At 41.4% G+C, this 18,078-nt stretch overlaps 2 protein-coding genes across 3 annotated transcripts in view; one reads left to right on the top strand and one right to left on the bottom strand.

The window, feature by feature from the left end:
• dnajc2 (DnaJ (Hsp40) homolog, subfamily C, member 2) overlaps positions 1 to 708 on the top strand; it is a 40,496-nt gene extending 39,788 nt beyond the window's left edge. For both annotated transcript variants that reach the window (XM_086010433.1, XM_086010432.1), the window contains one exon: positions 567 to 708. In XM_086010433.1, coding sequence (XP_085866559.1) covers positions 567 to 638 — 72 coding nt within the window. In that variant the 3' untranslated portion in view covers positions 639 to 708. The remainder of the gene's footprint in view (positions 1 to 566) is intronic.
• pmpcb (peptidase, mitochondrial processing subunit beta) lies at positions 705 to 17,730 on the bottom strand. Its single transcript, XM_086010434.1, has 13 exons — positions 17,523 to 17,730; positions 15,428 to 15,571; positions 8,089 to 8,175; positions 7,320 to 7,449; positions 6,759 to 6,957; positions 6,598 to 6,677; positions 5,467 to 5,582; positions 3,902 to 4,045; positions 2,398 to 2,558; positions 1,385 to 1,470; positions 1,215 to 1,303; positions 911 to 986; positions 705 to 831 (listed from the first exon to the last, which is right to left on the bottom strand). Exons 1-13 carry the CDS (start codon positions 17,604 to 17,606, stop codon positions 767 to 769), a joined length of 1,461 nt encoding a protein of 486 aa, XP_085866560.1. The 5' UTR covers positions 17,607 to 17,730; the 3' UTR covers positions 705 to 766.
• Between the last annotated feature and the right edge of the window lie 348 nt (positions 17,731 to 18,078).

The raw sequence follows: 18,078 nt of genomic DNA, 5'->3' as shown, positions 1-18,078 counted from the left end.
AACCCTCTAAAAACCGAAGGTTTTTTCGTTCAGCGCAAGTCGTGCGCACGACTTACGCTGAACGAAAAAACCTTCGGTTTTTAGAGGGTTCCGGAAGTTCGGATAAAGGGTAAGTTGTGCGCGCGGACCCCCGCCAGCCCCGACGACTTACGCTGAGCATCAGCGTAAGTCGTGCACACGACCCCCCGGCCGACTTACACTGAGCGTCAGCGTAAGTCGTGCGTACGACCCCCGCCGCCGACCCACCTTCCGAAATCCGAAATTCTCCAAAAACCGAAACACAGCTGGTCCCGAGGTTTTCGGATAAAGGATAGTCTACCTGTATAATAAAACTTAGACTTGAGAAAGTACCTGCCTTTTTAGATAACTGATTCAAAGGTTTTTAAATCAAGTCTAATGCAACTGATATATACAAAGCATTTTAATTAATCTTGAGTTTAAGTGTAGCTTTGGTCTAAACCTTGCTTCAAGGATCCTATACTATATGCTATGCCTGATTTCAAAGTTGACTTTAAGCTGCCCTATAAAAATTTCTGCATTTTGAACTCTCTGCTCCTACTTAACAGGAACTTGTTGAAATGGTCAAAGCAAAGAAAGCCGCCCAAGACCAAGTTAACACTGCTAGACCGAAGAAATGAGCTGTTCCCACTCCCTTTTATCATTGTGCATGTGATTATTTGATAATAAAATGACAAAACCAAGTATAAATGTCTCACTTTATTTTATAATTAATATAACTTTTATAAACATTTATAGCTGGTGGTATTTATGATCTCAACCAGTACATTGCACTGCAAATTCTGTTGTAATCTGGAAGCTGTTCAATAGGACCTGGAGAAACGAAAAAAAGTTACAAGACATTGAAACCAGCTGCATGCAAATTATTACATAGGTTATCATGTTCACTTACCAACCGCAGCAACTGCAGGGCACTTATCGTAGATATACTTAGTGCATACATCCCTTACTGTTTTGGCATCAACAGCCTGGATCAAAATGCAAAACACTAGTTAGTTTAGTTTAAAACCAAGTGAAGTTATCACACTTTTATACCACATAAAAGTACAGTTGATTGATTAAAAACAATTGCACAAAGGTAGGCCTTAAACTTTTTTTTTGTAAACTTTCTCTTTAAACCCCAGTTAAACATCTGCCCTCTTTAACTCCCCCAACAGCATATGGACCTTTAGTATGTAGACATAATGTTCACTTACATCGATCCTAGCTTCAAGCTCCGGGAGTGGAATCCTTCGATTGTAACACAACATTTGTCTCCCAATATCTTCACAGATTGGTGTTGAACCTGCAAATATTGAAATTCCAAATGAAAACTTTAAACAAACCTAGATAATAAACTCTACAACTAGATAAACCTTGTTTTTACCATCAAGCTGCAGCAGCATGTTTGTTTTTAAGAGATTTTTGGCTCTAGCAACTTCACTCTCAGTAACACTGGTACACAATCTCATCCTGAAATAGAAAAACATCTGAATTAGTGGTTTTTGAAAATCATATAATCTCAATGGCCTATATAGTCGTTGTAGTAGCTCAGTTGACCCCCCAATACTGCTTTCAACATGTATATAAAAACATCCAAAGGCGATATTAGGAGGGGTGATCAAAGAGAAGGGCCTTAAAAGGCAGTGGTTTAGGGAGGAGATTCCACAGTGTGAGGCCTAAGCACTTGAAGGTACAGCCACTAATAATAGGGGGATACACAAGAGGCCAAAGTGTTTTTGGGATGGTGTAGTCATGGTAAGTTTGAGGAGTGAATGCTGTTCCCACAGTAATTTGTAGCTGCCACTTTCAGCACATGACGCACTGATTTTAGTCTACTGTAGTATATTGTGACTACTGTAGGGATCAAAATGGTTGATAGGTGGTGCTGAATATTGCAGCACTTGCTTAAAACACCGTATTACCTCCTGCAGCACTTGTGTAGTGATGACAAAGCCTCAGTATCATTGTAGCAGTCATTTTAATTGATTCCTCACTTTAGGAATGAGAACACTTAGAATAGAAAGAGTAAATAGAATACCTGCCATTTAACTAACCTTATGATCAACATGTTATGCATTAGAGGGATACTTGTTTAAAGCTGAAATTTAGCTTGCTCTGAACTATTTGCTATGCTATCACGAGACAGCAAGTGCTTTAGAAGACATCAAAAAGTTTTGTGTAAATACTATATGGAAGAGTACAAAATCTTACAAAATATTTTAAAGGTTGTGGAGATATTCTATTTATTTAAGACAGCTTTACTTCCACAAAATAAACTCAAAAGTGCAATTTTCAATAAAAGCAGTAGCTTGATATCACCAAGATCACATGAAGATAGTCACCCATGTATACAGTGTATATATAAAGACTTGTGATGCACTACACACACTTACTTACCACTCTCTTTGAACAAAATGCAGCATGTCGTTGATCGTGTTAGACTCACAAACCATGTAAAGCCCCCAAAGACCAGTGTCTGTATAGCAGGTGTTGAATGATTGGAAACTGTGGCAGAGGTTACCCTGGCAAGTGATCTGTGCCATCTTACTGGACAAGTTCTGTTTTTAAAAAAAAAAAAAAAAAAAAATTATTCAGCGAGCCAACTTAATTTTAAACAATATGTAAAGCATTTTTTTTTTTTTTTTTTTTTTTTAAATAGTGGCAATGGAATAGAACAGTTAGGTTATTTTACTCTTCTTTATAGGAAACGCTCTTAACCGGCACCAGAAATCTCTGTTAACCGGCAAAATTCAGGAGTAGGTTCAGGTAAGTTTTACTTCATATTAGTGGCAGTTCCTGGATCTGTGGCTGTGTAACTGGGGTTCGTGCACTTGTTGCTAAGCAACAGGGACGCTTGGTCTGTGGCCGGAGTTCCTGCACATGTTGCTAAGCAACAGGGAAGCCTGGATTTGTTGCTGTGTACGGAGCTCTCGTACCTTTTAACTATACCTCTCTCTAATCCGGACTTCTTGATAAACCGGCACCACGCCGGTCCCGTTGGTGCCGGATAATAAAGAGTTTCCAATTTGGAAGGAGGCAAGGTGTTTAGAACTCGTTAAATACTGACTAAATGGCCCAGGGTGGTGTGGTCTTGATTGCCTGTATACACGCAACAGCCCAAAACTAATGTGATAAATGACCGTGAAATAGATAGAAAAAAAGCTAACTGGTTTGCAAACTGGCTACATAATAGAAAGCAGAAAATGACAACAAATGAAAGATTGTGTTGAGATTGGTAGGATTCTACCAGTCTATTTTGTGCTACCTGCACAGTCAACACTTTCAGGAAGGGAGCTAACTAAATTTGAGAGAAAATTCTTGATGCAGCCTGACATAGTGATAAGACTAGAGAGGTTTAGTTCCCAGTTTCAGGTGTTGGGATTTATCACAATCCATGGAATTCTCATTTTACAGGATGCTCTCATTTAAACAGCACCTAAATATCCAGAATTCTCTATTAACCGGCAAAATTCATACTCCGAAAACACCTCAATAACCGGAAATGTTGCAGAGTCCGAGTCTCCCATGGTGGCCGAGTTAGTCAGCGGGGGTAGTTCTCCAAACTGCCACTACTCAGCTTCTTGGCACTGTCAGAAGTCCGAACACCTCACTAACAGGAGTCTGACTCTGTTTGTTAAAAATAGCCTCGGTAGATAACCCTCTCCGTCATCCGGAATTTTTAATCAACCGGCACCATCCTGGTCCCGTTGGTGCCGGATACCAGAGAGTTTCCTGTAGCTTGATCAGCACTGAAAGCACATTGTATTTTATTGGCCACAATCTTCCTGAAAGCATAAACCTGGAGCCAGTAGATATTCACAAGTTTAAAAGGAGGGTACAAATTATTAATAGGCTCTATAAATCAAAACTATTTTGTGATGAGGTTTTCCTGCTTACTTACCACACCACCACCCAAAGAACGATCCCAGTTACCAATCAGGGTGTTTGCCACCATCAGCGGAATGGTGTCTGCATGTGACCAGCCAACAGCTTCAATAGCAATTGCAATATGAGCCAATGGCATCTTGTCATCTCTTACACGAATCTGTTAAACAAAATCAGTTATCACTTTAATGCAAGTCTGATGCAATTATCTCAGTACAAGAACTGTCCCTAGACCAACTTGACAATCAGTCCATCAAAGACTTGTAAATTTAAATACACTATCTGAATTAAAATCTAAATGTGTTGGAGTTGAGAAAATTGTGCATTTTAACACCGTACAACATAACAGACTAGACTTTTTTGTATATTTTGTATGAATATATACCAAAGGCCCAGTAATTGAAGCAATTGGAAATTCACAGCTATCATCAAGGAATAAGGAGTCCCCAGAGCCAGCAGTCACTCAAACCTACTCTGTTCAATACTTCTCAATCAAAATTCTTAGACAACATGGTTATACTTTCCAATAGGGTGATCCATACAATTCTACAAACTTTAAACACAAAGTATCTAAGTAGTTATTATCAAATAACAGAGGTAGATTTTCTTTGCTTCTTTTCTCTCCCCTCCCACTGGTTGACATTCAGAGTACAAGCTTATACAATGTTGTGCAATCAAGTAAAGATTTCTGTCCATTCATGACTAATAAATTAACTCATTCAGTCCTCCTCCCCAAAATTGCCCTCGCAACGCAGGGCTCCCCAGCTAGTGACTAATAAATTAACTCATTCAGTCCTCCTTTTCCTCGTTCAGTCCTTTGCTTTCCCTATTCTATATCACAATAATACATACATGTGTTTTGCTACATGGGGATAAACAAGACACATTTAAGATTCTGAAGGGGCTTGACAGGGTAGATGCAGAGAGGATGTTTCCCCTTGTGGGGGAATCTACAACTGGGGGCATAATTTCAGAAAAGGGGGCACCCTTTTAAATCGGAAATGAGGAGGAGTTTCTTCTCTTGAGAGTCGTGAATCTTTGGAATTCTCTTCCCCAGAGAGCTGTGGAGGCTGGGTCATTGAATATATTTAAGGTGGAGATAGACAGATTTTTGAATGGTAAGGGAGTCAAGGGTTATGGGGAGCAGGCAGGGAAGTGGAGTTGAGGCCAAGATCAGATCAGTCATGATCTTATTGAATGGCGGAGCAGGCTCGAGGGGCCAAATGACCTACTCCTGTTCCTACGTCTTATGTTCTTATGAGGATAAAGAAGAAAAGACACACTAACGGTTGGGGAAAAAAAACAAAGAGAGGTAGACAACAGCCAGCCAGGTGGCACATCAGCTAGTGAACCACCATGCTACATCATCTTCAAATGGATGCTGCAGATCTGTGCAAGATCACAAGAGTGCAAAGTTATGGTCAGGTATTTCTATATAGAAAGGGAAGAGACAAAGATTGAGCTCATAGCATCAACTTGTCGAGACATAATTGTATAGAGGGGAGCAGGTCACCTGCCTACGTGCTCAGTCTAGCAATAGCATGCAACCTTTGTGAAGTGATTAGATCTTTATGCACATACCTCACTTCCTGTGAACTTACAGGGAGGCAAATCTGGTGTGGAATTACCGTCATAGGTTGTTAATAGATTACCAAAGTGATGCTTTGCCAATTCAACCAATTCATCATGTCCCACTCCTGCAAGAAGGCATTCAAACATCAGTGTTGAAGAAAATGCGCAACTACACTGGCAGACATACAAAAAAAGACATTCAACTTCATCTAAAAATCCAATTAATTTCTGCACACAGAGTACTTTTTACTTTGTAAAGATCATTTGGACAAAAGAAATCTAAGCAAAATGCATGCAACTTAAATACCTGTACCTCAAGTCATTTATTTCTTCCCTCCCTCCTGAAGCTGTTGACTCCTAGTTTGGGTGTGCTTCTGTGCATGCTGATCACCTTCCAGTACCTTACCCAACTGGCTATTATTATGTGAACATGGACAGTGTCAGCAGGCTAATGAATTGCAGGGGGCATTACAATAAAGCCCAATCCTATCCTCAATTGATGTTCACATACGTGCATTTCTAGCAGGGGCCAATAATGATTGGAGTGGGAACCATGGCTGATGTTTCCTCTCCTTAAACCTGGAATACTAATTGTAGCAGCCCTACAGTGCAAATCAGGGATTGAATCTGGGACCTTCCTCGTCTGTATAACAGAATTACACACAGGATAAACCCAACCACTTGGGATGCATCATTTGTGGCAAGTTTAAAAAAAAAGCTACAATGCACTAAAATACTTCAATGAAATTTTGAGTGCACAGATCAGTCACAAGCATTGATGGACAATTCAAACAGTTGCTTTATGTTAAGTCTTCAACAAACAAAAGTCAATCCGATAGCACAATTACTTTAATATAAAACATCAACACGTTTTTCTACAATGATCATAAAAGATGTATTTTTAAGCTTCATATTACTGTCCTTAGTTTATGCTCAAAGAGCTGTATTTCCCAACAAATTGTCTTCTTTATATCCAATAACATTCCCTCCTCTAAGAAAATGTTCATATCAATAACAAAATAAATAAAAATTACCAAATGCACCAAAACCATATTCTCTGTTGCCTGAAAGCACTGTGACTCGTGGGCATTAGAATGAAGCTCATTACTTATTAGAAGAATTGACTGAAAATGTAATAACCTCCAGCAGCAGCCAATACAATCCTCGGTCCTTTGTAGTGTGTTGTGATATATTCCACCAGGTCATTCCGAGTTATAGATCTGTTACAAAGATTATTCCAGTGAGTTTAAAATTAGGAAAAAATTCAAGATGACTATTAAAAAGGAAACAAGTATACATACTTGATGTTTTCTGTAGGGCCCAGGATGGTGCGGCCTAATGCCGTGGTTTGATAGGCCGTTGCATGCAGATAGTCAAAGACTACTTCCTGAAGATTGGTTTCAACTTCTTGCATTTCCCTTAGAATAACTCCTCGCTCACGCTCAATCTCAGCCGCTCCCAAGGTGCTGTTCTGGATAATGTCTGCGAGTATTTCTACAGCTGCATGCAAAACACCAAACAGAACATGGTTTACAAACATAGATTTATTGTTTTAATTAGAGGTTTTTAATGACCAAGTTCTCTTCACTGAATCCTGTAATATTATACAGCTTATCATGTTTTGAGGGCAGAAAAATGATTATAGTTTCTGGAAAACACAACACTGATTACATTCACAATGAATGCAGATTAAAGAGCACATTATTCTTTGTGTGGGAGGGAAAAGGCATCTCTTCCAGTTACTAGTGACAAGGCCTCAAAAGAAATGTAATTTACAGAACTATAGCTCTCTTCAAAATAAGAGAACCTTTATGTTCTATAGCATTCAGGTTCAAAAGCTAATTAAACATTAATTGAATCACCTCTGGGCAGATCTTTAGAAAACGCTTTAGCATAATACACTGTTTGTTCTCTAGATGTGTATGCATTTAAATGGGCTCCCATGTTCTCGATCTCAAGTTCCAGGTCCAGCTGAGAGCGTTTCTTTGTGCCCTGTGGGGGAAGGAGGAAGAATAGGTTTACTGGAAATGTATTGAATTGCGATGAAAGAACAGGTACATACTTTTTCTGGCATTGATGCTGTGTTTGACCCTGACCGGAGCTTCAAACCTAACACCTAGTCCATCGACTGCTTACTTCCACCTCCAAGATATCGTCCTTCTCCAGTCCTCAATCCACCTCAACTGAAACCTTCAACCATCTCTTGATCACCTCCACACTCAACTTCTCCAATGCTCTCCTCACCAGTATTCCAAGTTCCATTCCTCATAAACTACAACTATCCCATATTAAGTCCCACTATCCATTATCCCCGAACTTGGTGAATACTATTGGGCCCCTGCCCCGGCACAAGTTTTTCCACTCCCTCACTCCACTCTCCCTTCTGCAAACCCCCACCCCCCGCCACTCCAGCTTGCTACATCTCTCCCTACCATCAAAAGCCTCCTTAAAACTACCCCTTCGGCCTACTCCCCCTAATTCTTCTCCCTACTCCTACTCAGGTCTGATCCCCACGTAATAAAGCTCCTTTGACATTTTATTACATTAAAGGCACTATATGAGTAAAAGTTGCTGTTGTTGAAGTACTTCATGAAAACAAGCTGAATACACCGATGGTAGGTGTTGTCTTACTTTGAAAGCCATGTGCTCCAAGAAATGAGCCGTTCCATTGTTCTTCTCATTCTCATAGCGGCTCCCTGCGTCAATCCACAGTCCAACCTACAGAAAACAACAAGCTGTACTTCAGGAGGCAACATATAAATTTGAATCAAAGCTAAACAATTTCCACACATCAATACCTAAAGATAAAAATAATCTAGGTTCCCCTAAAAAATAAATTACATAGCCTTTTATTCCAATTGAAAACCCAGTCCAGATGCATTCGCATTACATCCGTGATGTCAGTACGGCACGTGCAACATGCAAGCTGACATCACAGATGTGACACAAGTGTATCTCTGGACCTGATTTTTGGTAAGAAAACAATGGGAAATTGCAATGGGGAGGGTTGCTCTCAAATTTGAGGCGCTATTTTTTTTTATTTTTTATAAACTGATTCACCACACAAAATCTGGGACTTTATCAGTGAAAATAGTTTTGTTTTTGCCAGCGATGCCCACATCCCATAAACAAATTAAAAAAAAAAAAATCATAGTATGGGATAACTATTAGAAAGGTACAGCTGGTTATTGGCATTGATTGAATGATAGCTAAAGGACAGAAAGCTGAGTAAGAGTTAGAGTACATGGATGTTTCTTAGGTTGGCATGGTACAGCTAGTGACATTCTGTGTTGGGGCCTCCCTCATTCAGCATTTATATGAATGATCTGAACATGGGCACAAAATCTGCTGACAATTAGGGAACATGGCAAACTGTCAGGAAGAATGAGACAATAGGAGAAATCAACAGGTTAAGCAGGTAGATATGTGGCAAATATAGTTCTACACCGATAAATGTGTAGTATATTTTGAAAAAAATTGAGAATGGAAAAATACCCTGAACAGTAAAATCTAAACAAGGAACAGTGTGATATTAGGGTACAGATACACAGATCTTTAATGGCAGACTGTAAATGGTAAAAGCCAAAATATGGCAAATGGGACTCTGCTGCAACATAGATTCACTAGGAAGATACCAGCGATTAGATGATATATGTAGGCGAGACACTAAAAGAGACTTGGGCTGAATTCACTGAAGCAGAATAGGTTATAGAGAGATGTAGCAGAAGTGTTCAAAATTATGAATCTGTCTGAGAGGGTAAAAGATTATTTCTATTGGCATTAAAATCAAAATCAGTATTAGAAAAATAGAACAGTGGTTAGACAATTTTTTTCCCCATACAGACTTATTAGGATATGAATATTTTAACACAAATGTCTATTGAAGCTGTCAGTCATGATATCCAATTATATAAATAGTGAAGTGATGCATGGAAATGGAACTAGAGTGGATAGTTTCAATAAGAAAGCTTGCACAGGCACAATGGACCAAATTGCCGCCTCCTATACCAAAATGCATATGATTATTATATATATGAACGAGAGAGAGATAGTTAGATAAAATATACAGTGGAGAAGATGGTTAACGCAAGACAGCAATTTCTGCTCCAGAGTCCAAAGTCCCTGAACGTGCTGTCGCCTCCCAAATCCAAGCCCATCTTTCCCAGAACTCCATGTTTGAATCCCTCCAATTAGGTTTCCGACCCGCCACAGTACCGAAACGCCTCTTAGCAAAGTCACAAAGGACATCCTATGTGACTGTGACCATGGTAAACTATCCCTCCTCATCCTTCTCGACCTGTCTGCAGCCTTTAACGCACTTGTCCACACTGTCCTCGTCCAATGCCTCTCCTCCGTCAGCCAGCTGGGTGGGACTGCACTCGCCTGGTTCCATTCTTAGCTATCCAGTCGTAGCCAGAGAATCACCTGCAATGGTTACTCTTCCCGCTCCTGCACCATTACCTCTGGGGTTCCCCTAGGATCTATTGGCCTCCTCTTATTTCTCATCTACATGCTGGCCCTCCGCCACATTATCGAAAATACAGCGTCAGGTTCCACATGTATGCTGACAACACCCAGCTCTACCTCACCACCACCTCTCTTGACCCCTCCACTGTGTCTAAATTGTCAGATTGCTTATCGGATAACCAGTACTGGATGAGCAGAAATTTTCTCCAACTAAATATTGGGAAAGTCGAAGCCATTGTCTTCGGTCCCCGCCACAAACTCCGTTCCCTAGCCACCGACTTCACCCCTTTCCCTGGCAAAAGACTGTTCGCAACCTTGGTTGCGTATTTGACCCCGAGGTGAGCTTCCGACCACATATCCGTGTCATCACTAAGACCGCCTTTTTCCACCATAACATCGCCCCTTCCTCAGCTCATCTGCTGCTCAAACCCTCATCCATACCTTTAGACAACGCACTCCCGGTTGGCTTCCCATCTTCCATAAACTTAAGCTCATCCAGAGCTCTGCTGCCCATATCCTAACTCGCACCAAGTCCTGTTCACCCATCACCCCTGTTAAGCAAGGCCTCGATTTTAAAATTCTCATCCTTGTTTTCAAATCCCTCCATATCTCTAACCTCCTCCAGACCTACAAGCCTTCGCGATATCTGCGCTCCTCCAGCTCTGGCTTCTTGAGCAACCCCGATTTTAATCGCTCCACCATTGCCGGCCGTGCCTTCAGCTGCGAGGCCCTCCGCCTCTCTAACCCCCTTTAAGACGCTCCTTAAAACCTACTCTGTCATCTGCCCTAATTTCTCCTTATGTGGCTCGGTGTCAGATTTTTGTCTTATAACACTCCTGTGAAACGCCTTGGGACGTTTTACTACATTAAAAGCGCTATATAAATACAAGTTGTTGCTGTTGTTTGAACATTGTGGATATCATTCCTGGATATTCCCAGCTTCGCAGGTAAAAAGAGAATTCTATGTAGCCAAAGACTGGGTCACATCCAGGAGCACTGGAACAAGCAAAATGTGACTATTTTTAAAAAGGAAGCTAAAGATGAAACAGTTAAATTATACACCTGTATATCTTACCTTGACTGCAGGGAAATTATTTGAAACTACGATGACGGAAAGGATAATGGATCATATGGAGAGATAGGAGTTAATTAGAAATAGCAAGCATAGTTTTGGGAGCAGACAGTGATGCTTAACCTATTTACTGAATTTCTTTGAGGAGGTTAAATATCTAGTGGATTGAGTGAGACAGTGAAATGAGAGCGCATTGAATTGGAGCCAACCTATTGGCTTGGATAGGGAATTGGTTAGGGGACAGAGAGTGGGTATGTACTCAAGTTGGCAGGATGTGACTAGTGGTGTCCCCTAGGGATCTGTACTGGGGCCGCAGCTTTTCATTAGATTTATAAATGACTTGGATGAAGGAATAGTGTGCCGTATATCTAAGTTTGCTAATGACACTAAGTTAGGTGGCACAGTAAATAGTGTAGATGGGAGCAGAAAGTTGTAAAGGGACAGTGATAGATTAAGTGAGTGAACTCCATCTGCCATAGTTTTGCTCAATGTGGGAAAGTATGAAGTCATCCACTTTGGACCCAAGAAAGATAGACCAGAGTATTTTCTAAATGGCGAGAAGCTAGGAACTGTGGAGGAGCAGAGAGAAATCACTAAAAGCTGGTGTACAGGTACAAAAAAAATAATAAAAAGGCCAATAGAATGTGAATGGATTATTGTGATGTAAAGCTAGAGCTGTCATTTATAAGTCAGGAGATATAATCCTAAAGTTATATCTGGTCTTGGTTGAGACCAAACTGCACACAATACTCCAGATGTGGTCTTACCAAGGCCAGATATAATTTTAAGATGCTATCTTTTGACATACAAACAACACCCCTAGGCAAGGTATTGACTTGGATAGAGAACTGGTTGGCGGACAGAAAGCAAAGAGTTGGAATAAACGGGTCGTTTTCCGAGTGGCAGGCAGTGACTAGTGGGGTACCGCAAGGATCGGTCCTAGGACCCCAGCTGTTCACAATATATATTAATGATTTGGACGAGGGAATTGGATGTAATATCTCCAAATTTGCAGATGACACAAAGCTGGGTGGGAGGGTAAGCTGTGAGGAGGATGTCGTGAAACTCCAGTACGATTTGGACAGGTTGGGTGATTGGGCAGAAACATGGCAAATGCACTATAATGTGGATAAATGTGAGGTTATCCACTTTGGTGGCAAAAACAGGAAGGCAGATTATTATTTGAATGGCAATAGATTGGGAGAAGGGGAAGTGCAGAGAGACCTGGGTGTTCTTGTGCACCAGTCGCTGAAGGTAAGCATGCAGGTGCAGCAGGCGGTTAAGAAGGCAAATGGTATGTTGGCCTTCGTAGCAAGAGGGTTCGAGTACAGGAACAAGGATGTCATGCTACAGTTGTACAGGGCCTTGGTGAGACCGCACCTTGAGTATTGTGTGCAGTTTTGGTCGCCTTACCTGAGGAAGGACGATCTTGCCATGGAAGGAGTGCAGCGAAGATTCACCAGGCTGATATCTGGGATGGCAGGAATAACGTATGAGGAGAGATTGTGTCGATTGGGCTTATACTCACTGGAGTTTAGAAGATTGAGGGGATCTCATCGAAACCTATAAAATTCTGTCAGGCCTGGACAGACTAGATGCAGGAAGGATGCTTCTGATGGCCGGGAAGTCCAGAACCAGGGGTCATAGTCTAAGGATAAGGGGTAAGCCATTTAGGACTGAAATGAGGAGGAATTTCTTCACCCAGAGAGTGGTGAACCTGTGGAATTCTCTGCCACAGAGGGCGGTGGAGGCCAGTTCATTAAATATATTCAAAAAAGAGTTGGATATATTTCTTAAGGCTAAAGGGATCAAGGGATATGGGGAGAAGGCAGGGACAGGGTACTGAATTTGGATGATCAGCCATGATCTCATTGAATGGCGGAGCAGGCTCGAGGGGCCGAATGGCCTACTCCTGCTCCTATCTTCTATGTTTCTATGTACATCACAATATAAGGATTGATTAAATAGTTTTTTAAAATCGTTTTTACCCCACCCCCCCGAATCATCCACTCTCCGAACAAGCTTCAACATCCCAAGGATTTTGGGGGGGGGGGGGGGGGGAAGAAATTCTTCAGAGAATCCACCACCAACCTCAGTATTGGCAACAGTCAGAGACAGCTACTGTCAAGCTAGAACTCTCTCACACAAACCCTCCTTAGGGAGAGGCAGAGAAAAGCTACACAGAAGATAAAATACATCCCATGGAGCTTCCAGGCTCAATGATCAAGCAGCTCTAATGAACCCATATCAATTCTATCAGACAGCAACTCAACAAGAGCAAAGCTCTTTGCTGGGTTGATCAACCATAACAATTTTTAGGTTGCAGCAAGGCCAATTAATAGTTTCTTTTTAATCTGTAAAGCAACATCATAGGAAATGATGTAATATGATATTATTACATTAGCCAATGTAGAGAAGGAATGAGGATCTGGGGAAATAAACCAAGGGCAGGGATGCAAATAAATTCTTCATTTCATCAGATGAGAGATTCAAGGAGATAGATGCAGCTTTAAAAGACAGAAAGGCACAGAGAGTAAAATCAAGTAAAGTCAAAATGACAGAGCTCATAATAGGTAAGACAGGGCTATGTTCAGCCCATACTTGAAATACCAGTTCAAACCACGATCACTGAACAATTTCAAAACTGTTGTTGTGGATGCGTGGCAAATCTCAGAGAGAGCAGGAAGTTGCCGAAGGCAGAGATGATCTCTAAGAATTTGGAAGCTCAGCTAGATCTAGAAAAACATCTCACGAACTACACTGCACCCCTTTCTCTCCTTGTAGGCTCCTTGAAACTCAGCCACAGGGTAAAGGGCAATCAGCATAAGCCAGGACAAAGACCTCCAGACAACCAGAATCTGAGCCAACATGACAAACTAACTGAAAAGCAAGTACCAAAGTGACAATATTTATGACTTTTTCTTTACATTTTACAGAAATATTTTACTTATTTTCTTGTTATCTTATTGATTGGTTTTAACTTTCCAAAGAAACTTGGCGTTGACAGTGATATGCTCACAGCAATGAAATTTACTTTTGATCTTAATGACGATGATGATGGTTTGTCCATTGTTGTCGATGATGACAGCCTATGATTCACCTCCATTTAATACAGGTTGTGGGTTTTCATATGACTATAAAGTTTGATTTTTGTGAGGAATCTTTTCCCACACACAGGACATCAAATGTCAGAGTGATTTACGGGCTGACCGTTCCTTGATTTCCTTTGGGTTCTCTTTCCTTTGAGCTGGATAGGACTTGTTTCAAGCTTTGTCATGCCATCGTGAATTATCTTTTGCCACTTTTTCCTGTCACAAGCATCATGCACCCATGTGTCAGTTAAGATCCCACAAGTGCAGCCTTGTTGGTAGGGGAGGAGGAGGAAGCCTGCTCTCTATATAGGATACAAGTTGGAGAATCACATTGCTATGTTGGGCAAGTGGTTCCAGGAGGAGGAAGAGTTTGGATGAAGATAACAAGCATTTAGTCAGTGCCTTCAATGCAAGAAATGCCACAAAGTGTTTCACAAATAGATGCAAGGGAAACAGACACAGAGTCCGGAAGGGACAGATTAGGATGGGCGATGGTCACGGAGATGGGTCTTGAAGAAGTTTTTAAAAGTTGAGAGGCAGAATGGCTTAAGGAGGGAGTTCCAAAGCGGCGAACTAGATGGCTGAAAGTTTTGTCACCAGTCATGGGATGAAGGGGGAAATGCACAGAAGACAGGAGTCAAAGGAATGGAACATTCAGGATGGGATACAAGGCTGGAGGAGATTGCAGAGATAGGGTGGGGCAAGGCCATGGAGGGATTTACAGACAAGAACAGAATTTTAAACCTAATGTTCTGGGGGTCGAGGAGCCAATGTAGGTCAATGAGGATGTGGATAATAGCCAAATGGAACTTGGTGTGGGATAGAAAACGTTTGGTAGCGTTTTAGGCAAGCTAGAGTTTATGGAGGATGGGAAACCAGCAACAACAGCCTTATAGTCATTGAGGTTGTCGGTGATACAGGCACGAATAAGGGTTTCAGCAGTGGAAAGTCTTAGAGGTGGAGTCACACAATGTAGATCAGACATCTGGGTCTGCAGACAGTACTATATAAACTGGAACTTTTGAATGTAATCATTTTGTATTTAGTCAAAATGCTCAACGTACTGTTCTTTTAGCAAAATTTTGCTGATTATTTGGCTTTTGATGCCAAATCATTTACATATGGCATTACCATGTCCATAGGTGGTCTGTGGCTCCCAAGGTACACCAACCAAATTGCCACCGAGAAAACATTTGGACATCCTTAATACAGATAATGCAATAAGGTAGAAACATGCATACACTAACCGGCAATTAAATCTCTGGTTACCATAATGCACATACAAAAAAATATTATATAAAGGACAAATACAAAGTACACAAATCAGCTTAGTACCCACTGTACATGTTGGAAGACCAGAGTCTTCAGAGGTCACTCGTAGTCCATTTTCCAGATAAGTGACTTTTGTTTCTGGAATATTCAGAACAATGTGTGCAGCTGTTGCTTGAGTGGCCTGGAATCGATTCCAGTTGTGTAGGATGGGCTGAAATAATGAAGCAAAATGATAATTTGTAGAGAAGCAATATAATTTTAGCAAAATACCATTACAAGAAAGATTTGTAATTGATAATTTCCCTAATTACTTCTAATATACATGATGCCTGTAAAGTCAATTCTTTAAGCCTTCCATCAATTATAACTTCTGTAGAGTCATGCAATACAGTCACATGTATAAATCTAATTGAACCTCATATTTGCAGTTATCTATCTGCATTTCTAAACTATTTACCACAGGAAAATGAGTTGCTTTTTAATCAACCATTGTCATTCTATTACTGTGACCTGCAGCAATACTGAATTACATTTGCGACTTGACCTTACCCTTCTTCCTCACTAACTTGTCAAAATAGCAGAACATGCGTCTGTCCACATAGTCTTCAGTTTTCATTTTAATGAGAAGCCTCTAATAGAGAACATCCTAAGCATGGGAGGTGTTGTCCTAATAAAAATCCACAAATATAGGCTACATAGTGAAGGGTATCAGATTGTTCCCTTTTGCCAACATACAGACATCCAAGAATTAGATTCAGATGTACCGTATTACAGTTTTATATACAATGCTTAAATTAACTCACCGGACAATACTTAACCCAGTTCTAAAGAGATTATTGACCAAACCTGATGAGACACAGCAGGGCCACAGCCCAACAATGAACTGTAACTTAATTTGTACTTGTTGGAGACATCAAAGACTGAGGTAGACACAGATAAAGAAAAAAAGAACTTGCATTTATATAGCACCTTTCACGACTTCAGGACGTCTCAAAGCACGTTACAGCCAATGAAGTACTTTTTGAAGTGCAATGACTGTTATAATGTAGAGAACCTAATTTGCATGCAGCAAGGTCCCACAAACAGTAATGAAATAAATGACCAGATAATTGGCCGGGACACCAGAAGAACTCTCCTGCTTATCTTCGAAAAGTGACAATGGGATCTTTTATGCTCACCAAAGAGATGATAAATATCCAAAAGACAGCACCTCTTAACAGTGCAGCACTCCTTCAGTACTGCACTGGAGTGTCAGCCTAGATTTTGTCCTCAAATTACTGGAGTGGAGCTTGAACCCAAAACTCAGAGGTGAGAGCGTGACTGTCTCACTCCTAGGACTTTATAATCGAGACACAAAACCAAATATTCAAAACAAAGAAGATATTAACCTGTCACCATAGTAGAACTTCAATCTACAATTTGAGCTCAGTCATTGTTACCTCACCGTGTCACTGTAACAGCCCGTTACCCGACCAACCAGTGATTAGGGCCCGAAATAACATGATTTTATGGCACTAAAAACCAAACCTTCCCGTTCCCCGCAACAAATAAATCACTAAATCACCGCCTCGCCTTGGGTGGCTCATATTAACCCCAGGGATGGGGGATCTTAGCTACAAGGACAGGTTGGAGAAGCTGGATTTGTTTTCATTAGAGCAAAGGAGGTTGAGGAGTGATTTGATAGAGGTGTACAAGATTATGACAGGTTTGGATAGGCTACAGGGAAAGGCTGTTCCCACTAGTTGATGGTACAAGGACTAGGGGATACAGATTTAAGGTTTTGGACAAGAGATACAGAGGGCATGTGAGGAAAAACTTTTTTACGCAGCGAGTGGTGATGACCTAGAATTCGTTGCCGACAGAAGTGGTGGAAGCGGAGACACTCAATGTTTTCAAGGAGAGACTGGATAGGCACTTGAGGGAAATAAACTTGCAGGGTTACGGGATAGAGCGGGGAATGGGACTGACTGGATTGCTCCACAGAGTGTCGGCACGGACTCGATGGGCTGAATGGCCGCCTTCTGTGCCGTTATGTCTCTGCTGCACCAATGGCCCCAGATTAAAGCCATCCGCGCGGTCCAAATCTCCAGCTTATCGATGAAAGCAGTTTCCCATCTCCGGGAGCTGTGCGGGTCTGATCTGCTGTGCCAGGCCGAACCTACCTGTCGCTTGCCGCCGCCGGCCCAGTCCCTCCTGAGGAGCCTCTGCCCGGCAATGCGAGCGAGCCGCTGTAGACACGCCGCCATCTTACCGCCGCCAGCCCAGCACGCGCACGTACGGGGGCCACGCACAGGCCGTTCCAATCGATCCAAGGCCCCTTTTCTTCCCCTTCATGGATGGCCAGCCCTGCTTGCGAACTCCGAGTTGCAGCGGTGTGAAGTAGTTCTACCTCTCGTACTCTTCATGTCTGTTCTTCTGGATATACTTATAAAGTTCAAAATAAATAATTTTATTTGAGAGCTGAATAAATTATGCTACTTTAAAAAGTGCACGATAATTTTGTAATAGTTGAGTTTTATTTAATTGGGGGAATAATGTGCCTTTTGTGCATAATGAAAACATTTATATCACAAATATAAATTTGCATTCTGTGGGCAGTATTGTATTTAATTTTTTGCCAGTGCAATACACTGGCCCTGAACTCGCATCTTTCTCCAGTTTCTCTCCGATCTCTCCTCATGACCTCTCCGCATTCATTTTGTCCATGAGACCCACTTC

The sequence above is a fragment of the Somniosus microcephalus genome, chromosome 17, assembly GCF_052327205.1.
Source record: "Somniosus microcephalus isolate GS21.2 chromosome 17, FLI_Smic_1.0, whole genome shotgun sequence".
In the NCBI taxonomy this organism is placed as follows: Eukaryota; Metazoa; Chordata; class Chondrichthyes; order Squaliformes; family Somniosidae; genus Somniosus; species Somniosus microcephalus.
The sequence above is the reverse complement of the archived record's forward strand: the minus strand, read 5'-3'. Positions and strand labels throughout refer to the sequence as shown.